The sequence below is a fragment of the Salvelinus namaycush genome, chromosome 3, assembly GCF_016432855.1.
Source record: "Salvelinus namaycush isolate Seneca chromosome 3, SaNama_1.0, whole genome shotgun sequence".
Lineage (NCBI taxonomy): Eukaryota > Metazoa > Chordata > Actinopteri > Salmoniformes > Salmonidae > Salvelinus > Salvelinus namaycush.
The window spans coordinates 93,865,443-93,891,402 of record NC_052309.1 but is presented as its reverse complement, the minus strand read 5'-3'; the positions used below and the strand labels follow the sequence as shown (position 1 = coordinate 93,891,402).

The 25,960-nt window shown below is 42.5% G+C and overlaps 1 protein-coding gene across 2 annotated transcripts in view; it reads left to right on the top strand.

Moving 5' to 3' along the window:
- Nucleotides 1-600: 600 nt before the first annotated feature.
- Nucleotides 601-25,960, top strand: part of LOC120043326 (C-Jun-amino-terminal kinase-interacting protein 4-like) — a 51,635-nt gene continuing 26,275 nt past the window's right edge. For both annotated transcript variants that reach the window (XM_038987956.1, XM_038987948.1), the window contains exons 1-5: nt 601-1,107; nt 10,449-10,569; nt 16,211-16,281; nt 18,560-18,654; nt 24,110-24,260. In XM_038987956.1, coding sequence (XP_038843884.1) covers nt 808-1,107; nt 10,449-10,569; nt 16,211-16,281; nt 18,560-18,654; nt 24,110-24,260 — 738 coding nt within the window. In that variant the 5' untranslated portion in view covers nt 601-807. The remainder of the gene's footprint in view (nt 1,108-10,448; nt 10,570-16,210; nt 16,282-18,559; nt 18,655-24,109; nt 24,261-25,960) is intronic.

Here is a 25,960-nt window from a genome sequence, read left to right as displayed (position 1 = left end):
AATCTTAATTAAGATGAATGCACTAACTGTAAATCGCTCTGGATAAGAGCGTCTGCTAAACGATTAAAATGTAAATGTAAACATTATTAGAGCAGGATCTTAAAGTATTTTGTAGACACAGGAATTTAAATAGAGATGCCTTTATTAACAGTATAGTGTCGTATTACTATGTTATTACTATGATGTGTTTGACTAAATGACTAGCCCTAGGTTTAACATTGTAGGATACAAATATTCGGTAAAACTACATTCCCCGTGTAAAGATACGACGTCATCACGTGAAAGTATACTCAGCTGGGCTGCGTTCAGTAAGTTTTTGCGTTCTGGAACATTCAATTGAACAGAAACGGTGCTGTACTGAACGACCAGTTGAATAACGGGGAGATTGTGGGTTGGGGAAACTGAGGTATAATAAGAACGGTTGGGGAACCCTGTCAGCATGGCCACTGCCCTTTAAAGCGTCACTCCTTGCTTCAAGCCACTCATCGCCACACCCACCAAACGGGAGCAAACGTACAATAACGTTTTTGAAAACGTGTCATTCAGTACAAACACTTATTCAATTTAGCAACCGTTCAAGCGAACTGAACGCACCTCTCTTGTGAAAAGACGAAACTGGAGGAAAAAAATAATCCACGTCTATCGAACGCTTCCAGGGAGGTACTATTGCACGGATATTGTCTTTTCAATTCAAGCTTTTAAAGGGAATACACATTCGATTTTCTTAAAGAAAATAACGGAATTCATAGTGGCGGGGTAAGTGAAAATCCTATTCACAGGACCTATTTGTTCAAGGAAGGGAAGAAAATGGAGTTGGAGGACGGAGTAGTGTACCAGGACGACCCGGGGACATCGGCTATGATGTCGGAGCGGGTATCGGGCCTGGCCAACTCCATCTACCGCGAGTTCGAGAAACTGATAGGAAAATACGACGAAGACGTGGTGAAAGAACTGATGCCGCTCGTCGTGGCTGTGCTGGAGAACCTGGATTCGGTGTTCGCGGAAAACCAGGAGCATGAAGTGGAACTAGAACTGTTAAAGGAGGACAACGAACAGCTCATCACGCAGTATGAACGGGAGAAAGCGCTGAGGAAACACGCAGAGGAGGTGAGTCCGGGCAGCGAAAGACGGAGAGAGGGAGTGAGATGGAGGACATTGACAGCCGATTTGAAACGCTGCCTCTCGCTGCAAGGCCACGCAAGCCAGTGTTTTTCATCCACCAAAGCATCCCTACCGATGTCTACGTGTAGTGTAGAACATGCACGTGGTGCAACGTTGTCAACAAGGGATACCCACGAGGCTAATAATCTTATATTGTGCAAGGAGAGCCACGTTCGTAATATCTGCGCCCCAGTTAGATGAGTAACTGTGTGATTAGTTTAGCATCATGCTAACAGTAGCCTACCCATCCATGGTGGATTGATTCACAGTAGCCTCAATTTCATCATCATGCACTAACACACACAGAATGCCCGCGACCTAGATGTTTTGTTCCTCCAAGTTTATAGGTGCGCTTTTGATGTTGCCATGAGAGGACGTAGCCCCCAGTTACATTCAACCATCCATCCTTTTTTGTCAGACTGTTTGCCTGCTTGGCTATTGTAGTTTACAGAAACAGCTGTCAGCCTCCTATCACTTTGCATGTAAATATCTTTAGTATAGTGTTTCTTCTCCAAAGATAGACAGAGACACTGGGAGAACAGTCTTCCTGTCGCGGTAAATCCAGTCATGTCATCAGAAACATCCCACCTGTGTTCTGCTCTCATAGCCATTTGCCCCTGTCTAGACCAATGATGTGTATTAACCCTGGATGACTGACAGGTGGAGCTGTATTTAAGCCACCTAGCAGTCATCTTGGTACTTATCAATTGTAAAAAAAAACATTTTGGAAGCTATAGAAATGCATTTATCAATGTCTACATTTGTTTTGCCACGCCTATTATAGTACAGACACTTTAATGCAGACTTTAAGTAAGTCAGGTGGGAGGCAGCTTCACCGCTGCTCCCTCCTCTGACTGACCATCAGATGCAGACCATCAGTCCCAGTAAATAAATGCAAATGATTATGCTCAGTGCCTTGCAAGTAATACCAACAAATGTTCTATTACCAGTGTGATCATATACCTAAAATGTTTTAATATAATTTCAAAATGGTCTGAGAAGAACAACTTTGGCAGGGCAATTCAAGCATAGCCAACATGCAGTGATGATGTATTGGGCCTATAGTCTACTGCACAAACCTCATTGTTACAGAACTGTTTTTAATTGGTTAATGTTTCATAGGTTTAGGTTTAAAACAAAATCTGAGCGGTAGATCCCGGATTGCATTTAGACTCAAAGTGATCTTGCATCAGTAAAGGTTGGTGACCACTGCTCTAAACTAAAGCATCAGTAATCAGACAAGAGTATAGACAAATACAGCCAGGCTATTATACAGCGTCCATAAGTGGGCAGCACTTACCTATTGTAGTCTAGGAAAAACCCTTAACTGTTTATGAATGAGTAGTTACACACTTACATTTATGAGAAGGGTGAATCAGGACTCATGTTATAGAGACAAACATTCCTAATCGGGCAAGGTACATTGGACACACACACACACACACAGAAGATGCTGTATTCTACCTCAGAAGCAGCAGGTTTAGTGACTCGGCAGTTTATCATGACTGCTCATCGGATGGAGAGAGGAGGAGAGGATGAGGTGAGAAAGGACAGAACAGAATTAAGAGGACAGGACAAGCGAGTGGAGAAGAGGAGGGGAGATCAAACAGAACTGGGTTTTACTGGCACTTGCAGTATGAAGGGCTTTCATGCTATATCTGCAATCACACCTTTTCTCACTGTATCACCCTGAATGAGTTGTTACTTGAGTAATCATGACATTGCTACTCAAATATGTAAAAATATAAAATAATCCGGAGTGTATAATACTGTGAGAATAAAGTTCCATCCGTCAGTCTGCATCGTTTCAACTGCTTTGGATATGCGTCTGGGCGGCAGGAAGCCTAGTGGTTAGATGCAGGTAGCATAGTGGATAGAGTCAAGTAGCCTAGTGGTTAGAGCGTTGGGCCTGTAACTGAAAGGTTGCTAGATCAAATCCCTGCCCCTGAACAACACAGTTAACCCACTGTTCCTAGGCTGTCATTGTAAGTAAGAATTTGTTCTTAACTTCTTTGGGCTGACAGCGCTTTCACTGGCTGATATGACAACAGCCAGTGAAAGTGCAGGGCGTCAAATTCAAAACAACAGAAATCTCATAATGAAAATTTCTCAGACATACAAGTATCTTATACCATTTTTAAAGGTATTCTTGTTGTTAATCCCCACCACAGTGTCCGATTTCAAAAAGGATTTACAGCGAAAGCACCACAAACGATTATGTTAGGTCACCGCCAAGTCACAGAAAAAGACAGCCATTTTTCCAGCCAAAGAGAGAAGTCACAAAAAGCAAAAATAGAGATAAAATGAATCACTAACCTTTGATGATCTTCATCAAATGACACTCATAGGACTTCATGTTACACAATACATGTATTTTTTGTTTGATAAAGTTCATATTTATATCCAAAAATCTGAGTTTACATTGGCGCGTTATATTCAGTAGTTCCAAAACATCGGGTGTTTTTGCAGAGAGCCACATCAATTTACAGAAATACTCATCATAAATGTTGATAAATACAAGTATTATACATGGAACTTTAGATTAACTTTTCCTTAATGCAACCGCTGTGTCAGATTTCAAAAAAGCTTTCCCGAAAAAGCACACCATGCAATAATCTGAGTAGAGCGCTAAGACAAGACAAGCCAAACAGATATCCACCATCTTTTGTAGTCAACATAAATCAGAAATAGCATTATAAATATTCACTTACCTTTGATGATCTTCATCAGAATGCACTCCCAGGAATCCCAGTTCCACAATAAATGTTTGATTTGTTCGATAAAGTTAATAATTTATGTCTAAATACCTCCTTGTTCCAAATCCATGACGCGTGTCGTGTCTTTGACTATGCCAGATTAATTGCTATGACATGCTATTCTATAAAATATTTTCTCCGTAATTAATATTACCTGATTGAACTAATCATGTAAATGTTAATTAACTAGAGAGGGACACCGCGAAAGAATATTTATAGAGCTGTTATCTTTCGAATAAACTCTTAAAGATTTAGTAAGATTTTACATCCATAACAGTCACATTAATCGTAATTTTATTCAGTCTCATCTGAAAGTTGTAAATCCTTGATTATCTGCAAGAATCCTGGCTAACAAGTTGAATCAGCAATACAAAATTGGGTTTAATTATTTATTTACTAAATACCTAACTAATCACACAGAATCACACATATACAATTAAATCATAACTTGATCACAAATTACGTCATACAGAAAAACGTCCCTAGCGGGCGGAATAGATATGACAGCTTGTTACACAAAGGGAAGGGGCTGAGTCCTAGTGAAAGAGCGGGAGACTGGAACATAGGCGAGCTGTGCTATCGTAAATACAGTATCTTATGCATTCTAAATTACCGCCCATTTGAAAAGGAATGCAATAAATATTTACTCTGAGCTGCGCTTCAGTAGGTTGGTGGTAGATGGACCGTGTCGCCAACCCGAGTCCTCTGTCCTTTGAAGAATGTCTCTGGTGCCTTACTGGATACGTTGGAGGAGCGTTGTGTGTAGTAGATGGAAGACCGTATCGTCCTTCCTAACCTGCGTTTAGCTGTTGCTAACTCAACGGCTAGGAGATATCACTTCTGTAGTGAATACGAGTTCAAAGTTCATACCATTCACAATCAAAGTCCATGCTGATGTTGGCTTCATCTATAGTTATTATCTGAACCATTCTGACACCGGATCGTCATCCTAGCGTACCCGGAACAGAAAGTTATATTCTTGTCAATGGCTTTTATAATGGAGGGAGAGGGGTGTGTCTGAAAAGTTTATAACCCATGCCTCTTCACAGGGGCGGGCCACTGTGAGCAGAGGAACACTTATGAAAGTCCAGATCTCTCATTTGGAAGCTAAAATTACATTTCACCTCTTCACAAATAATGTCATATTCAAACATTTGAATTAAACAACAATTCCATGTGAATCCGATATCGCTGACATTTAGACTTTCCACAGTAGAGTTTATGTCATTCTATCATTGATGAGAATGTGTCAGAGGGCAACCGAACTGACATAATATACCTTAAGTACCACCGCATATGTTCAGTTGGTCGGATTACCAGAATATAGTTAATTTCCCCCCACTTCTGATGTTCCCAGAACCTCTATGTTAACCAAGGGGTTTTCTTATGTCACATCAGTTATAGTAGGGAGAAGGAAAAGGGGGGAAAGAGGTATTTATGACTGTCATAAACTTACCCCCACTGCCAACGTCATGACACGCGCGAGCAAACAAAGCAGATGAAAAGTCTAAAATTTTCATCACAGCCTGTAGAACTTGTCAAACGATGTATGGAATCAATCTTTAGGATGTTTTTAACATAAATCTTCAATTATGTTCCAACCGGACAATTCCATTGTCTGTAGAAAAGCAATGGAACTCAAGCTAACTCTCACGTGAATGCGCGGTTTCAGGTCTTGGCACTCTGCCAGACACCTGGCTCAAAGAGCTCTCATTCCCCCCTCCTTTATAGTAGAGGCATCAAACAAGTTTCTAAAGACTGTTGACATCTAGTAGAAGCCGTAGGAAGTGCAAAATGACCAATATCCCACTGTAAGTTCAATAGGGGCTGAGTTGAAAATCGACCAACCTCAGATTTCCCACTTCCTGGTTGGATTTTTCTCAGGTTTTTGCCTGCCATTTGAGTTCTGTTATACTCACAGACATCATTCAAACTTCAGAGTCTTTTCTATCCAATGCTACTAATAATATGCATATATTAGCATCTGGGACTGAGTAGGAGGCAGTTTACTCTGGGCACCTCTGGGCACCTTTTTCATCCAAGCTACTCAATACTGCCCCCAGCCATAATAAGTTTTAACTGACTTGCCTTGTTAAATAAAGGTTAAATAAAAAAAATAGTGTCTTAAGCTCCTCCCTCTAGTAAATATAACATATTAAGCTCCTCCCTCTAGTAAAGGTAACATATTAAGCTCCTCTAGTAAAGGTAAAGAAATAGGCACCAGGAATAGAAGAGGAACTTAGCATCTGTCCAGGCCCATACACAGTCATGACCCTACCTTAGTGGGCAGAACGATCACCATAGAGCTAAAGGTTGCCTTACCCCTACAGCAGACCTAGGATCAGCTCATCCTACCACAATTTTTACCTCAGCCATTTGGGGTCAAAATAACAAAACTGAGCTTTGATCAGTGATTACAGACAACTTCATCCAAGACTCCGAGACTGGGACTACAGAGAGACAGACGGTCTGAATCACATCCAATTCTCCTTCACTAAGACTCAGGGCCAGGCAGCAATAGGTCCACCAAACAAACACACACACGGACACAAACCAAAAAACACAGAAATAGGTCAAACCAGACTGGGCAGTGCAGTTCGGCTTCACTTGCTGCACTGCCCAGTCTGGTTTGACCTATTTCTGTGTGTGTTTTGGTTTGTGTCCATGTGTGTGTGTGTGTTTGGTGGACCTTTTGCTGCCTGGCCCTGAGTCTTAGTGAAGGAGAATTGGATGTGATTCAGACCGTCTGTCTCTCTGTAAATTGCAATGCCTATTTCTACACTCAGCGTGTGGTGCTGTTTTAGGCCCCTCCGCTCTGTCCAGGCTGTGACACAGAGACAGTGAGACACACACACACACACACATTCTTCCAGCCCGCCTTGGGTTTCTTAATCCCAGGAAGCCCTGTGTTCCCCAGAAAAGATGCGGAGGGGGGGGGGGGGGGGGGGGGGGGGCGAGGTTTTCGTATTGTAGGCTGTGTGGGTTATGACTTCCAGGTCATGTGATCCTTTGTGATGGCCAGGGCTCAATGAGATGGAGAGACTTCCCTGTGCCTTGGCTTCTATTACGTACTCTTGGGCCTGGTGTTGCACCATAAACCTTCCCCATTTTACTCAATATTGACCTACTCTGTTTCCAAGGGAATGGTTTGTCAAACCCTCTTGGATTTTATCCAGGAGAAAATAAAGAGCAACATCTGTTCCCCTAATGTCTTATAGGCCACTCTGAAATATAAAAATTAAAACGCCACATTGCTGCTCATGTTCCTAAGTGATGTTATTATAACAATGTTTCCACCCTTAGGTCTTCATCAGGCAAAAGTACCTGGATGTGCGTGTGTTCTTCAGCTTTTATAGGCCACTCTGCCACGTATTGATTCTGTTGTCGTTATTTAACAGATCGCTCAAATCGAAAACACAAACCTGGAAAAATAAAAACGGTGTTTGGGTATGTGCATCTTCTCACCACTATGAGGAGTAAAGTCTCCATGATATAGTAGTTTATCACGCAGTTCCCTTTGTACAAATGATTGATACACTGTTTGACTGTTTATAGAAATGTGAGTGAGCGTAAGTAGGTTTCACTCCAGTTCGACATTCATCCCTAAGGTGTGGTTATAAACTGACACTTTACAGACATGTGGCAAGTAATACTTCATCCGTAACCGATGTTATGAATCTACATGGATGCAAACAATGGCCGTTCCCTCAGAGGTGGCACCACCGGTTCAAAAGTGGTGTGGCAAAATTAGTCTGTGTCTCTTCTGGGGCCTGGAGTTTTTCCTGATCATGACCTGGTCAGGTAAAACTCTGGGTCCTATTCGTAGGCTATGTCAAAATATTCTTATTATACACAGCTTCCCTTTTCATCTGTGCTATGACTATAGGCCTGTGGTTTTAATTGTCTGGTCATGTGAATTGAAAACAGTCTTTGACCCCCCCTTTGTTCAGGGACACATTATTCAATTTCTGTTTGTCACATGTCTGTGGAACTTGTTCAGTTTATGTCTCAATTGTTGAGTCTTGTTATGTTCATACAAATATTTACACATGTTAAGTTTGTTGAAAATGAACACAGTTGACAGTGAGAGGACGTTTCTTTTTTTTGCTGAGTTGAGATGTTCTCGACCATGGACAGTGAAAACATATTTCACCCTTCAAGACTCTGCTTGCCTAGACTCACTACACTGCTTCCAACAACACCTTGTTGGGACATGAGACAGTCGATGAAACACCAACATTTCAGATGACACAAACTGACACTGGTAGTACTCCAAAACAAATTATGCAATTTTAACCATCGGTTCAAGAAGTATCTCTGGGTAGGCCAAGGGGCCTTGTTCAGAAGAGCAACATTAGATAACTAAAGTGCTGCAGTGGAGAGTGGAGATGATGACAGGGCAGTCCGTGTCCCAAATGGCATCCTATTCCCTATATAGTACACTACTTTTGACCAGAGCCCTAAGGGCCCATTTGGCGCACTACATAGGGAATAAGTTGCCATTTGGGATGCAAACTAACTGTTGAACTGCATTAACCAGAGTCCCGATGAGGGGTGTTATGAATCATGGGGATATGGAATGTTCCATGCTGTGATTCCTCATATGCATCATCTCCTCTCTCCTTTCCTCTTTATTGTGTCCATCCTTCCCAGCATAGGTTGGTTCCCTGGTGCTCACTGTAGGAACTGATTGCCTGTCAAATCCATATATTCAATTATTAAATCAACTACTTTCAACATTTTAATTGAAAATAATATACCCCTTTTCATGAAGTAGATTTTATTGAATGTTACTCATTCTGTTGCACTCTATTCTAACCAAACCTACATTACCAGTTCATATCAGTAGGTGTCACTATGCGCTAGCTAATGTGTGGTCATATTGTCTGTAGACTGCTTTGTGGTGGAATTTGTAGGTTTTTTACTTTTAAGACAGGGAAATTTGCAACACAAACCTTTGTGAATAATCACCAGCTGTGCAAATAAAATAATATGCCAATGAAGATTACTGGACTAACAAACTGTCTGACTAACCTTTCCAGGAACTTCCGTATCCATTGTCCTGGGTAGCAGCAGCAGATCGTTTCATCGTCTTTATCCTGTGCCAAACACATTTATTCAGTGAGTCTAAATCATAATGTTAGCTGCTGGCTGCATGCTTGCATCAACCTAGCTAGCTAATGTTAGGCTACTCTAAAGCTAACGTTAGTCATTTTGTTAGCTAGCTAGCTAGCTATAGATTGGATCATTCTAGATCGTTTTAGATGACTAAACTGCTTTTATTAACTGCTTTTATTCACACATGCCTTGTTTTCCATGAAAATGTGTGTTCACTCTCATGAGGAGGTTTTCCACTAGATAACACGACCACAAAGTCAGATTGCTCCCGGATTCCACACTGGAGAGGAGCGTGAGCGAAGAAATAAACCAAGTGCAGAGTCAAAAAACGATGTGCTGGTGCAACCAAAAAGAGTTGCTGAGAGGCATGGTTGATTAGGCTCTGTAGGCTGTAGCTAGGAGACCACTGTGACTGACAAGTGAATCCACCTGTCACAGCGAGCATGGGGGTTACCATGTGAAATCCCAGGGACAGGGTTTTATTCACTAAAACATGTAAACGGGCTGAAATTGGGGGAGGTACTATGTCAACTTGTCCAATAAGAAATGCCTGCTTTCTTTTCTGTTGCAAAATGTTTTTCTATGACGTGAACTATTGAATTTGTCTGGTAAACGTGTTCAATGCCGCTGCATTCACACCAGATTGAAGTACTGGGGCAAAGGCTGTCTTGCCACACGTTTTCCAGCAGCTCTGCGCTCCCTGGATTGTTCTTCTAGGGGAGAGGAGCACAGAAGGCCTGGATAATACAGTATGGTGGCCAGATGATTAGCTGCGGCCTTTCTTGCCGTGTTGAACGTTACAGGTAGAAATGTATTGTATAGAATGTCATGGCTTTGTTTAATGATGAAAAAATAGAATGATCTGATGTACTGTAGGTAGCTCTAATTTCAATGCATCTATAAATGTGAAAACAGAAAAGAAGAAAGGAGAGGACTGAAGAGCAGGCTAGAGTAAAGGATTACAGCTGGCAGGATGTGGAAACACACACACACACACACACACACACACACACACACACACACACACACACACTGGCTTTCTGTCCAGGACACACTTCTCTGACACACCAGGAGGATGTGGGAGGGGAGGGGACCTGCATTTCAGGGTGAACAGAAGACTTCCAGATCCTCTCTATCCTGTGGGAGTGTAACGTAGTAGTAGACATCCCTGCTTCTTAGAGTGTAGTCTAGACTATGTTGTGGCAGTAGATACACATGTACCCCTCTGCATAACGTACAGGGGGGTCCTGTATTTGGTCAAATAATAATTCTGCTTTCTATATTCGCAGTGTCTCTTTTAAACTGTATTACGCAATGTGTGGTGTGTGTGTGGTGTGAGAGAGTGGTGTGTGTGTGTATATATGTTACTGACGAGAGAGAGTTACTGAGAGTCCTCTGTGTGTCTCTGAGCAGAAGTTCATGGAGTTTGAGGACAGTCAGGAGCAGGAGAAGAAGGACCTTCAGAACCATGTGGGCAGAATGGAGTCCCACTCCCGCCAGCTGGAACTCAAGATCAAGAACTACGCAGACCAAAGTAAGTTTACACACACACACACACACACACACACACACACACACACACACACACACACACACACACAGGCTGAATCCCAAATCAACCCCTTACCCTCCACTTGCACGTTCACACGCACCTCCGCCATTTGCACAAGTGTCCCAAAGCTGAGTGAGTGAAAACTATCAAGGGTGTGTAGGGGCTTATTAGCCCCTCCGGTAGGCACTTCGACTGAGCCTGCAACACTGCCTGCTCCATAGCAAAGTTCAATCCCATAAAGCACTGTGTTATTTTTGAATTTGCCCAATTTCACACAAAAGAATGGAGAGACGTGCCTTATGCATTTGTTTATGTCTAATGTCGAGACTTGACACATGTAAAAGATGAAATACCTCCCAAATTAAATGTTTAACTGTTGCTGAGGTTTAAATTTTGTAAAACGACAGGGTGGATTTGTTCATTTGAAATTCATGCTTGTTTTATTATTTAAAAGTGGAACATGAATTGCATCATTCAAGTCAGGAGTGTGACCTGACGATGATGGGTTTATTGATCCCCTCGCCACTCTCTGGAAGTCACCCTCAGAGTTTCGTCAGCAACAAGTGACAACGGAGTGATTTGGTAGGGGCGAGGAGGTGGTTTGGGATTCACCATCTCACTCCTCTTTCTCCTCTCTCCCTCTCACACTGAATCCACACATACATTACCCACCCACCCACACACCTACATACATGCATTTCACATCATTGGTATGCCTACCATTTTGCACACAGCAGTCCATATATAGCATCTCCATGGAGCCCAGTGCAAATGTATTTCCACACACACACACACACACACACACACACACACACACACACACACACACACACACACACACACACACACACACACACACATTCATTCACACTCTTTTTGGGTAACAGTAATGGGAGTACAGGATTACTGTTACTCCCATCCTCTTTAAGTGGCAGCCAGGCACCACATCCTTTAGGGAACACAAGCATCCACAGTCTGATGTGATAGCTCAAACCTCTGTTAGCAATGACGTATTGAGGAGGAGAGAACCACAGCTTCATAAACTGACATACTGCTGTTGTTCTTCAGTCTTAGGAAAATGACAATCTGACTGCCAGTTCCTGCTTCAGCCATTTCCTTTATTGTTGTCATGCTAAACAATTGCTAAAGCAGAAACAGACTGGCAATCCAGGACTGGGAAATGCAGATTGTAACGGCACACGCCCTGTGTGTATAAACAGTCACGAGTCCCATCCGTGTAGTTAACCATCTGTAGAGCACGCTGCCCTGGCTGCTGCCACTCCCAGTCTGTGGTGAATAATTCATGGGTCATTATGCTGTTCCAGACAGGCGTTCTCCAACCAGGGCAGAGTCCACAGCTACTCTGTGTAGAGTAGCCCACAAGCTACTCTGTGTAGAGTAGGCCACAAGCTACTCTGTGTAGAGTAGCCCACAAGCTACTCTGCGTAGAGTAGCCCACAAGCTACTCTGCGTAGAGTAGCCCACAAGCTACTCTGCGTAGAGTAGCCCACAAGCTACTCTGTGTAGAGTAGCCCACAAGCTACTCTGTGGATAGTCTTGAACAGCAGGCATCTTCTCTTACTTGCCCTCCTACTTCAATTGGGAAGCTTGTATGAAAGGAGAAGATGAGTGGACTTTCAGATCCGTGGTTACTTTGCAGGACAATGCTACACTAGACTGCTGTTTAGACATGGTGTGTATCTGCAGCAGGGTTGTGGTCAATTCCAGTCAATTCTGGAAGTACACTGAAATTCCAATTATTTTCAATGCTTTTCAGTTATGAAAATTTGATTTTGGTTTACTTTCTGAATTGCCTGGAATTAAAATGGAATTGACCCCAACCCTGATCTACAGACACAACTCTTGGTTTCTTTGACAATGGCGTTCATTGTCTTTTGTCAAAAGAAACAGAATATTGCGTAGATGCAGTTCTTCCTCTCACCCAGTCCACCCCACAGAGTGAGCCAACGTTCTAAACACACTAACTCGATCTACATCATACCCACTCTCGCCACTCCTCAGAGAAGGACCACAGAGCTGTCCTGCGGATGCCTGTAGGGCAGGCAGAGAGAAAGGCCCCTCCCATAGCTGGCCACAGTCACTGTGGTTCGTATGAATGGCTGGGAAGTATTTCCACCACAATGTGCATGTTAATGTAATACACTGCACTGATTCTTAAAAAACGTGATGAATCAATCCATCCATATGTGGTGACGGTTAGGCACCAGGCTAGACATGTACAGTATACATGGTATATGGGTGCAGTTGTATAGCACATACAGTATATGGCTCTGGCTAATTAGCCCTAAAACAGGGAGACAGACCTACCTACCTACCTACCTACCTACCTATCTACCTACCTACCTACCTGCCTACCTACCTACCTACCTAATCCGGAGTCAGAACAACCTGTCCTCCTCTATGTGATGTGGAGTAGTGGTCCCTCATTCAGGAGATGTGTAATGGCTTGATATAATATCAATAACACCACATGGAGATAATGTTAATTAGGGAGATGGGGATGCGGCCCTTATCATGTAATCTACAGTCAGATAGAATGAATTCATTGGTCCCTGCCATGCTGGTCAAAGGGAATTCATCCACCAAAGAGGATCTGATCATACTGTAATGAAGACCCATGAATAACGACACGCTGCACCCACTACTGGACTGCACTGCCAGTCCGATGACATCATCATAAATGGCCCACCACCACAGCCTTGTGTGACATGCGTTCCTAGTGCCAGTAGGCTACATCATGGAAATGGTACTGTTGACCTTGTTGTAGTGGTGCCATGTTCCCATGTTATATCATTCTCCCAGTACGCAATTATCTGACTTTACAGATTATTCTAGGGTTATCCCTGTACCAGAACATCACCACGAAAACCTCATAGCCGCTTCAACTCTGTTTCATCTAGACACAGAGTGGAGATGCTCTGTTTGATCTAGACACAGAGTGGAGATGCTCTGTTTGATCTAGACACAGAGTGGAGATGCTCTGTTTGATCTAGACACAGAGTGGAGATGCTCTGTTTGATCTAGACACAGAGTGGAGATGCTCTGTTTCATCTAGACACAGAGTGGAGATGCTCTGTTTGATCTAGACACAGAGTGGAGATGCTCTGTTTGATCTAGACACAGAGTGGAGATGCTCTGTTTGATCTAGACACAGAGTGGAGATGCTCTGTTTGATCTAGACACAGAGTGGAGATGCTCTGTTTGATCTAGACACAGAGTGGAGATGCTCTGTTTGATCTAGACACAGAGTGGAGATGCTCTGTTTGATCTAGACACAGAGTGGAGATGCTCTGTTTGATCTAGACACAGAGTGGAGATGCTCTGTTTCATCTAGACACAGAGTGGAGATGCTCTGTTTCATCTAGACACAGAGTGGAGATGCTCTGTTTGATCTAGACACAGAGTGGAGATGCTCTGTTATATCAGTATACATCAACAGCACATATCAATTCATCACATGAAGTTACCCCGCCCTTATTTTCCTTTCACATCAGAAACAAACACAGAATCCCTCTAGAATAGTCATGGCATTTTCAATTCAAACATTACCATAACATCACAGCAGTATTTTCAATTCAAACATTACCCCAGTGTCCCAGCAGCGTTTGAAGAGTGTTAATGTCAGTGTAATTGATAGTATCCCTGTGCTGTGCTCCGGCTGTTGTGCTGCTCAATGCCAGGTTTAGGCTAAACCAGACAGACTAATGGGAGGATTAGGGTTTTTTGTCACCTCTTAAATCGGGCCTATTTAAAATCATTTGAGAGAGATTACCTCCTCTCAGTGCTGTGAGTTCCCCGCCCCATTGGCGTCACACATCAGTCTAGTGTCTGATGGCTTATTACTGTTGAAGCGAGGACACCTAGTGGCAGATAATTGTCATTACAGGGAGTAGAGTACAGTTAGTCCCACATCTTTCCGTCTTGGGCTGCTTTCAATTGATGTTGAAATGTGGGCAGTTCAAATCAGAGCAGTTCTATTTGTGTGGTCGTTGAAGCTTTACCTTTTGTCACAATATGGTGTTACTGATGATTCCCATTGGTTAGCCTCTGTGTCTGTGTGTTTCCTTATAAGAACAGCTACTAATTTAACAGCTGACTAGACTGGCGTTGGATAAGACTGATGATGTCAGTCAGACTGACTGACTGTCTGTCTGACACACTAATCATCTGACTGTCTGTCTGACACACTAATCATCTGACTGTCTGTCTGACAAACTGATCATCTGATTGACTGTCTGTTTGACAAACTGATCATCTGATAATCCGTTTGTCAGACAGACAGTCTATCTGACTGACTGTCTGTCTGACAAACTATTCATCTGACTGTCTGTCTGACAAACTGATCATCTGATTGACTGTCTGTTTGACAAACTGATCATCTGACCAACTGTCTGTCTGACAAACTAATCATCTGACTGACTGTCTGTCTGACAAACTGATCATCTGACTGACTGACTGTCTGACAAACTGATCATCTAACTGACTGACTGTCTGACAAACTAATCATCTGACTATCTGTCTGACAAACTGATCATCTGATTCACTGTCTGTCTGACAAACTGATCATCTGATTGACTGTCTGTCTGACAACCTGATCATCTGACTGACTGACTGTCTGACAAACTGATCATCTGACTGACTGTCTGTCTGACAAACTAATCATCTGACTATCTGATCATCTGATTGACTGTCTGTCTGACAAACTGATCATGTGACTGACTGTCTGTCTGACAAACTGATCATCTGACTGACTGTCTGTCTGACAAACTAATCATCTGACTGTCTGTCTGACAAACTGATCATCTGATTGACTGTCTGTTTGACAAACTGATCATCTGACTGACTGACTGTCTGACAAACTGATCATCTGATGGACTGTCTGTCTGACAAACTGATCATCTGGTAGACTGTCTGTCTGACAAACTGATCATCTGATAGACTGTCTGTCTGACAAACTGATCATCTGATTGACTGACTGTCTGACAAACTAATCATCTGACTGTCTGTCTGACAAACTGATCATCTGATTGACTGTCTGTCTGTCTGACAAACTGATAATCTGACTGACTGTCTGACAAACTGATCATCTGACTGACTGTCTGACAAACTGATCATCTGATAGACTGTCTGTTTGACAAACTGATCATCTGATAGACTGTCTTTCTGACAAACTCATCATCTGATTGACTGACTGTCTGACAAACTGATCATCTGACTGACTGTCTGACTGACTGTCTGTCTGACAAACTGATCATCTGACTGACTCTGTCTGACAAACTGATCATCTGACTGACTGACGGTCTGACAAACTGATCATCTGACTGACTGTCTGACAAACTGATCATCTGACTGACTGACTGTCTGACAAGCTGATAATCTGACTGACTGTCTGTCTGTCTGTCTGACAAACTGATAATCTGACTGACTGTCTGACTGACTGTCTGACAGACAAATTGATAATCTGACTGACTGACTGTCTGACAGACAAATTGATAATCTGACTGACTGACTGTCTGACAAACTGATAATCTGACTGACTGTCTGACAAATTGATAATCTGACTGACTGTCTGACTGATGTTCTTTCTTCTCTTCTCCTTCAGTCGGCAGGATGGAAGAGCGAGAGTCTGAGCTGAAGAAGGAGTTCAACTCACTCCATCAAAGACACACAGAGGTAAAGAGAGAGAGAGAGAGAAGAGGGAGCTCTTCCTATCTGTACTGTTTTCCTAAGAATAAGATTTCAAGTACCAAAAGTAAAACTAACCTCTCTGTTCTGTCCAATACAGATGATCCACAACAACACAGAGCATGTAGAACTAACCTATCTGTTCTGTCCATTACAGATGATCCATAACAACACAGAGCATGTAGAACTAACCTCTCTGTTCTGTCCATTACAGATGATCCATAACAACACAGAGCATGTAGAACTAACCTCTCTGTTCTGTCCATTACAGATGATCCATAACAACACAGAGCATGTAGAACTAACCTCTCTGTTCTGTCCATTACAGATTATCCATAACAACACAGAGCATGTAGAACTAACCAGTCTGTTCTGTCCATTACAGATTATCCATAACAACACAGAGCATGTAGAACTAACCTCTCTGTTCTGTCCATTACAGATTATCCATAACAACACAGAGCATGTAGAACTAACCTATCTGTTCTGTCCATTACAGATGATCCATAACAACACAGAGCATGTAGAACTAACCTCTCTGTTCTGTTCATTACAGATGATCCATAACAACACAGAGCATGTAGAACTAACCTCTCTGTTCTGTCCATTACAGATGATCCATAACAACACAGAGCATGTAGAACTAACCAGTCTGTTCTGTCCATTACAGATTATCCATAACAACACAGAGCATGTAGAACTAACCTCTCTGTTCTGTCCATTACAGATGATCCATAACAACACAGAGCATGTAGAACTAACCTCTCTGTTCTGTCCATTACAGATGATCCATAACAACACAGAGCATGTAGAACTAACCAGTCTGTTCTGTCCATTACAGATGATCCATAACAACACAGAGCATGTAGAACTAACCAGTCTGTTCTGTCCATTACAGATGATCCATAACAACACAGAGCATGTAGAACTAACCAGTCTGTTCTGTCCATTACAGATGATCCATAACTACACAGAGCATGTAGAACTAACCTGTCTGTTCTGTCCATTACAGATTATCCATAACAACACAGAGCATGTAGAACTAACCTGTCTGTTCTGTCCATTACAGATGATCCATAACTACATGGAGCATGTAGAACTAACCTGTCTGTTCTGTCCATTACAGATGATCCATAACTACACAGAGCATGTAGAACTAACCTGTCTGTTCTGTCCATTACAGATGATCCATAACAACACAGAGCATGTAGAACTAACCAGTCTGTTCTGTCCATTACAGATTATCCATAACAACACAGAGCATGTAGAACTAACCTGTCTGTTCTGTCCATTACAGATGATCCATAACAACACAGAGCATGTAGAACTAACCTCTCTGTTCTGTCCATTACAGATGATCCATAACAACACAGAGCATGTAGAACTAACCTCTCTGTTCTGTCCAATACAGATGATCCATAACAACACAGAGCATGTAGAACTAACCTCTCTGTTCTGTCCATTACAGATGATCCATAACAACACAGAGCATGTAGAACTAACCTCTCTGTTCTGTCCATTACAGATGATCCATAACAACACAGAGCATGTAGAACTAACCTCTCTGTTCTGTCCATTACAGATGATCCATAACAACACAGAGCATGTAGAACTAACCTCTCTGTTCTGTCCAATACAGATGATCCATAACAACACAGAGCATGTAGAACTAACCTCTCTGTTCTGTCCATTACAGATGATCCATAAACACATGGAGCATGTAGAACTAACCTGTCTGTTCTGTCCATTACAGATGATCCATAAACACATGGAGCATGTAGAACTAACCTGTCTGTTCTGTCCATTACAGATGATCCATAACAACACAGAGCATGTAGAACTAACCTCTCTGTTCTGTCCATTACAGATGATCCATAACAACACAGAGCATGTAGAACTAACCTCTCTGTTATGTCCATTACAGATGATCCATAACAACACAGAGCATGTAGAACTAACCTCTCTGTTCTGTCCATTACAGATGATCCATAACAACACAGAGCATGTAGAACTAACCTCTCTGTTCTGTCCATTACAGATGCTCTGTGTAGTTATGGATCATGTAGAACTAACCTGTCTGTTCTGTCCATTACAGATGATACATAACTACATGGAGCATGTAGAACTAACCAGTCTGTTCTGTCCATTACAGATGATCCATAACTACATGGAGCATGTAGAACTAACCTCTCTGTTCTGTCCATTACATATGATCCATAACTACACGGAGCATGTAGAACTAACCAGTCTGTTCTGTCCATTACAGATGATCCATAACTACATGGAGCATGTAGAGAGGATCAAGCTCCACCATATGAGTGTAGTAGAGACTTCAGACTCTGGAACGGTGGGCAGAGTCAGGTAAGTCTTGGTGTTATACAGGTAACTGCCAAAATAATGGAAACACTTGATTAAATGAGGGTACAAAGTCTATTGAAAACAGGTACTTCCACACTGGTCTGTTTCCTGAGATAATTAAGAAATTAACATCCCATCATGCATAAATATTCTGGGCAGGCCATTATTTTGGCCACCATGGCTATGCCCCCATAGGATGACAATGACCCCATCCACAGGGTATGAGTGGTTTGATTATTAACTTTTTTTTTATTTAACAAGGCAAGTCAGTTAAGAACAAATTGTTATTTACAATGACGGCCTACCCCGGGCAACACTGGGCCAATTGTGCACTGCCATATGGGACACCCAATCACGGCCTGATGTGATACAGCCTGGATTCAAACCAGGGACTGTAGTGATACTTATTGCACAGAGATGCAGTTCTTTAGACTGCTGCGCCACTCGGGAGACAGAGTTGATGAGCATGAAAAAGTACTTAAATAAAAATACATTAAAGTACTACTGAAGTAATTTTTTTGGTATCTGTACTTTACTATTAATATTTTTGACAACTTTTCAAATCAAATCAAATTAGTCACATGTGCAGAATACAACAGGTGTAGACCTTACAGTGAAATGCTTTCTTACAAGCCCTTAAAACCTCTTATAACCCTCCTTCTTTCAATTTCCGCCTGAAGACATACCCAAATCTAACTGCCTCTAGCTCAGGCCCAGGAGCAAGGATATGCATATTCTTGGTACCATTTGAAAGAAAACACGCTGAAGTTTGTGTAAATGTGAATTGAATGTAGGAGAATATAACACAATAGATCTGGTTTAGATAATACAATGAAAAAACCATACGTTTTTTCTTTTTAATTGTTGTATCATCATCTTTAAAATGAACAAGATAAAACAAACATTCAGATATGAATATGGGGACAATTTCAGTGAAAAACATAAGAGGGCAACAGTACTTGTGCAAAGTTTCAGAATGATAACTTCCCAAATGAGTGTGCTACATGACATTTATCATGAAGTCACCCAGGTGTCCCACACAAGTAGCCCAAATGTACCCAAGTGGCCAAATTGGTGAAGGTATACATTTTGAAACAAATAACTATATACAAAATACCAAAATGGTATTCTAACACACCCCCCCAAAAAATGGAGGAGAAAAAAAATGGGGGAAAAAAATATAAAGAAAAAATATATATACATTTACAAAATAACATGGGTAACTATTTACACACTTTCAATATTTGGAAGACCCTCAGTCCTCTATCAAATCAATTTATATAGCCCTCAAGAGTAAATATGAGCAGTTTACCTCTAGATGGCCCGGGAGGTGTGGAACCAGAGACAGCAGGGGTCCAGCTGGATGAACCAGCTTCAGAGGGGGATGGACACACGTTGGGGATGGACACGTTGGCGGCAGACACACGCATCTCGACCATGCTCCCTCTAATCCATAATATGTAGACTGAGTTGAGGAAGCATGCGCTGGAGGAAGTATAGCCAATGTGTACTTTACACATTTCATTACATTTTTATATATTGCAAATAAAATGTAAAAACAATCACAAATAATATTTTATATTATTAATTTCAAACAACGGCATTAGCATGAGAAGAACTTACCAGTCCAAAACAATGTCCTCTCCGTTCCAAAAATATGCTTCCAATTGAGTCATGGTCGCTAACTGAGTCGTCTTCCAAAAGCATATGTTTCACTTTCACGATCAATTTCCTCTATAATTTTGTCTACATTCGTATATCTAGTCTTTGATTTAGCTTTCCCTGACTTATTCACCATGATTTTCGATATATAAACATCTGAAGATGCTTGTTACCGAAACAGTGCTGTGCGTAATGAGTTTGGCTACTTCCAGTATGAAACTTAAATGGCGAATGACGATCTTTACGCCGGAGTGTACTACATGGGTTGGTCTTCCAAAACACAAACATTAGATATTGCCGTTTACCTCTGCTCATTGGCTATCTACCCAGCTAGATTTCAAGACGATCAGTGGTCATTGGGTTAAAATACAGTCAATCAACGAAACAGCGGTCATATAATTGGTGCACAATGAGGTCGTTACTTGTTGTCTTCCAATCGTTTTCTTCGGGTCAATACGTCCCGCGAAATGACCCATCAAGTTTGGTTGTGTTACAAACAAACAGTTGATTGCAAGGAAACCAAACATGACTGGATAAAGTCAGGTTTAGTCTGTGTATTTACGTAGAATGTTTCGTTGAATGACACCAAATTCAACGAGATAAGCGTTCACAAAATGTTTCGTGTTAGGCTATAAAAATGGATTTAACCGAACAAAAGACCATTCATTGTGTAACAATGAGCCTTGGGATTGCAAACAGAGCAAGATCTTCAAAGGTAAACGATTTATTTCATTGCAATCTGTGATTCTGTTACGCCAGTGCTGGTTGAAAAAGTAGTTTGGTATGGGGCTCTGTGCTCAGATAATCGCATCGTATTCTTTCACAGTAAATCCTTTTTTAAATCTGACAACGCAGTTGGATTAGCAAGATTCTAGGCTTTTGAAGCATGTGAGACACTTGTATTTTCAGGAATGTTTAATATGACTATTTGTGGCGATCACCGTATGTTGTCGAATTCAAACCCGTATGCGGGATCCGTAGATCAGAGAAGTTAATTAACCAACAATGCAGTTTTAATAAAATACCCCCCCAAAAAGTAAGAGGTAAGAGCAGCAGTAAATAACAATAGCGGGGCTATATACAGGGGGTACCGGTACAGAGTCAATGTGGAGGCTATATACAGGGGGTACCGGTACAGAGTCAATGTGGAGGCTATATACAGGGGGTACCGGTACAGAGTCAATGTGGGGGCTATATACAGGGGGTAACGGTACAGAGTCAATGTGGAGGCTATATACAGGGGGTACCGGTACAGAGTCAATGTGGAGGCTATATACAGGGGGTACCGGTACAGAGTCAATGTGGAGGCTATATACAGGGGGTACCGGTACAGAGTCAATGTGGGGGCTATATACAGGGGGTACCGGTACAGAGTCAATGTGGGGGCTATATACAGGGGGTACCGGTACAGAGTCAATGTGGGGGCTATATACAGGGGGTACCGGTACAGAGTCAATGTGGGGGCTATATACAGGGGGTAACGGTACAGAGTCAATGTGGAGGCTATATACAGGGTTTAACGGTACAATGTGGAGGCTATATACAGGGGTACCGGGAACAGAGTCAATGTGGAGGCTATATACAGGGTGTACCGGGAACAGAGTCAATGTGGAGGCTATATACAGGGGGTACCGGTACAGAGTCAATGTGGAGGCTATATACAGGGGGTACCGGTACAGAGTCAATGTGGAGGCTATATACAGGGGTAACGGTACAGAGTCAATGTGGAGGCTATATACAGGGGGTACCGGTACAGAGTCAATGTGGAGGCTATATACAGGGGGTACCGGTACAGAGTCAATGTGGAGGCTATATACAGGGGGTACCGGTACAGAGTCAATGTGGAGGCTATATACAGGGGGTACCGGTACAAAGTCAATGTGGAGGCTATATACAGGGGGTACCGGTACAGAGTCAATGTGGGGGCTATATACAGGGGGTACCGGTACAGAGTCAATGTGGGGGCTATATACAGGGGGTAACGGTACAGAGTCAATGTGGAGGCTATATACAGGGTTTAACGGTACAATGTGGAGGCTATATACAGGGGTACCGGGAACAGAGTCAATGTGGAGGCTATATACAGGGTGTACCGGGAACAGAGTCAATGTGGAGGCTATATACAGGGGGTACCGGTACAGAGTCAATGTGGAGGCTATATACAGGGGGTACCGGTACAGAGTCAATGTGGAGGCTATATACAGGGGTAACGGTACAGAGTCAATGTGGAGGCTATATACAGGGGGTACCGGTACAGAGTCAATGTGGAGGCTATATACAGGGGGTACCGGTACAGAGTCAATGTGGAGGCTATATACAGGGGGTACCGGTACAGAGTCAATGTGGAGGCTATATACAGGGGGTACCGGTACAAAGTCAATGTGGAGGCTATATACAGGGGGTACCGGTACAGAGTCAATGTGGAGGCTATATACAGGGGGTACCGGTACAGAGTCAATGTGCGGGGGCACTGGTGTCGAGGTAATTGAGGTAATATGTACATGTAGGTAGAGTTATTAAAGTGACTATGCATATATAATAACAGAGTAGCAGCAGAGTAGATGGGGGAGGGGGGGGGGGGGCAATGCAAATAGTCTGGGTAGCCATTTGAATAGCTGTTCAGGAGTCTTATGGCTTGGGGGGTAGAAGCTGTTTAGAAGCCTCTTGGACCTAGACTTGGTGCTCCGATACCGCTTGCTGTGTGGTAGCAGAGAGAACAGTCTGACTAGGGTGGCTGGAGTCTTTGACAATTTTTATGGCCTTCCTCTGACACTGCCTGGTATAGAGATCCTGGATGGCAGGAAGCTTGGCCCCGGTGATGTACTTTTACTTCACTACATTCCTAAAGAATATTATGTCCTTTTTACTCCATACATTTTTCCTGACACTCAAAAGTACTCGTTACATTTTGAATGCTTAGCAGGACAGAAAATGGTCCAATTCGCACACTTATCAGGAGAACATCCCTGGTCATCCCTACTGCCTCTGATTTGGCGGACTCACACATGTTTTGTTTGTAATGATGTCAGAGTGTTGGAGTGTGACTCTGGCTATCCGTGAATAAAAAAACAAGAAAATTGTGCTGTCTGATTTGCTTAATATAAGGATTTTTTATTATTATTTGTACTTTTACTTTTGATACTACAGTATATTTTAGCAACTACATTTACTTTTGATACTCAAGTATATTTAAAACCAAATACTTTGTCTTTTACTCAAGTAATATTTTACTGGGTGACTTTTACTTGAGTGGTTTTCTATTAAGGTGTTTTTACTTTTCCTCGAGTATGAGAATTGAGTACTTTTTCCACCACTACTTATGGGAGACTCTGAAGCGGCGCCTGAGACAGCATTTTCCACCATCATCAACAAGAATTTCTCGTGGTAGAATGGTGTCACATCCTTCCAATAGAGTTCCAGACACTTGCCAAGGTGCAGTGAAGCTGTTCTGCCTCATGGTGGCCCAACACCCTATTAAGACACTTTATGTTGGTGTTTCCTTTATTTTGGCAGAGTAGTGGCTGCTGCATTCTGGTAAATGGTGTCACCATAGTCAACAACTGGCAGTAAAGTTGACTGTACAATCTGCTTCCTACTGTTTAGGGAGAGGCAAGATCTGTTTCAAAAAAATAAGCCCACTTTAAGTCTTTTTAACTAGCTCATCAGAATGTTTTTTAAACGTTGTCAATACGAATGGCCAGATATATTTATAGTGTAGTTAGTGTAGCCAGTCATGCTAAACATGTCCCTCACACTGTATAATCTGACTGACCCTCCTCCTCTTCTGTCTCTCTAGGAAAGAGCGTCCCATGTCTCTGGGTGTCTTCCCCATGTCAGGAGAGGGGTCAGTTTTGACCCCTGACCTCCAGGCCAGGTCTGAGACGCCGGGCGCAGAGGCCTGGAGATTCAACGACCTGGAACATCCGCGTTCCAATGCCAGCCTCAAGGTGGGAAATGGGGACGGCTCGATAACAGATACACAGAGATGTGATTGGCACAGCCTAGAAAAAAATGGGGGCAATGAAACTGTCTATTTTAATGATCAGATACATTTGAATAAACCTGAGTCTGTTTATTTCTGCCTGGGTGAGGCTATAGGGCCCTGTTGAAATACATTTGAAATGCCTCTCTGCAGGAAGGTGGGCTTTGGACTAATCACGCACAATGTGAGAGAGCAAGGGTGCACCTCAATAGTCTGAAGTGGCTGCCTCCTATTGTTTCCTCCCCCTCATGTGCTTAGAGCACAGGGCTTTGGACTAGGCACGCTTAGCATGCCTAATGAAGAGGCCTTTAGAGAGGGCTCTGAGGGGAGAGAGTCGGCACCCCTCTGTGATGTCTTCTAGAAGGATCTGACAGGGGCTTCTGTGTATTCATACAACCGCCCTCCCCTCCTCCTCAGTACATGTTTCAGAGGGCCAACTTCATGAATATGCATAACTTAGCAGGATAGAATGCTCCTTATTTAGTCATTTGTCCTCATGCTGTTAGATGTCTGTCAGATGGTAACATCATGACATCATCGCTCTCTGGCACTGGATGAGATTCTCAGTAGTAAACCAAATGCCGTCACACTGCCCACAGACCCACAGTCACAAAGACTTACAGTGTGTTATTGTACCGTCCTGAACGGGGCTTTGCAGTTCCTTTACATAAGTGGTAGGAATAAGCATCACCACTTTGAATATTACTGGATGGAGTCTGTGTACATATCTGTTTTTCTCTTCAGTGGTGGTAAAATACCCTAAAGGTGCCTGCGTTATTTCGGCTGCTGCTCCGCTTCGTTCAGAAGTGTGGCATGGTCTCCGGGACGAGGGGTAGATGGTCTGTGACGTGGTACATTCTGGGATAAAGGCTGCTGGCAGGCACCCAATCACTGGGGGAGAAAGAGCGCAGGCCGGCACGTGATTGGATGTTTTGACTCTTTGTAAATGAGTAGTTGTATTGATTGTCAAAATGTTCTACTACATAACATTTTATGGTATGGCCAACCTAGAAATAGCTTTTTCTTTATGGAATCGTCTATTGTTGATCTGTAAGTGTAGTGACAGTGGTATCTCTTATAGACTGTATTGGTTTTCTTTATATAGGCTAAAAATACTCAGTCCCAGCGCTCAAAGCTGGTTGAAATGATGTCATTAGAACCAGTTGGGGGTTATGTGCAAACCCCATGTTGACATGACCATTGTTTTCTGACGTGTATTCTCTTCAGATGAACTGCTCTGAGTTCATTAACAAATGCCATCGGTCACTCACTACTATTGATTGAGCACTGCTCTCTCGTCCAGCTGTCAATTCAAACAGCAAACATATGTCTCGCAGTCATGAACCAAATGCTGCGTGCCATTTCAACCAGATTACCACTGCTTCTGATGCCTGGACCTTTAGAATAGTATCGCAATCATTCATTGCAATAACCTGTCTCTTACCCATACAGAAGAACCTAGAAAAGGGAGATTGCAGCCACCAATGAAAGATGTGAACATATGTATTTTCAGATTTAGTTTGGAATTCGAGTGTGTTCGAATTTGGAATTCGGTTTTTGAGTTCTCCATAAATAAGGGCGACCTCATAAGCGTTCAACCCCAAGAGTCAGTATGTGAGTAACTCAAACTCTAAACTTCATTGACACAATAATACTCTGACTATG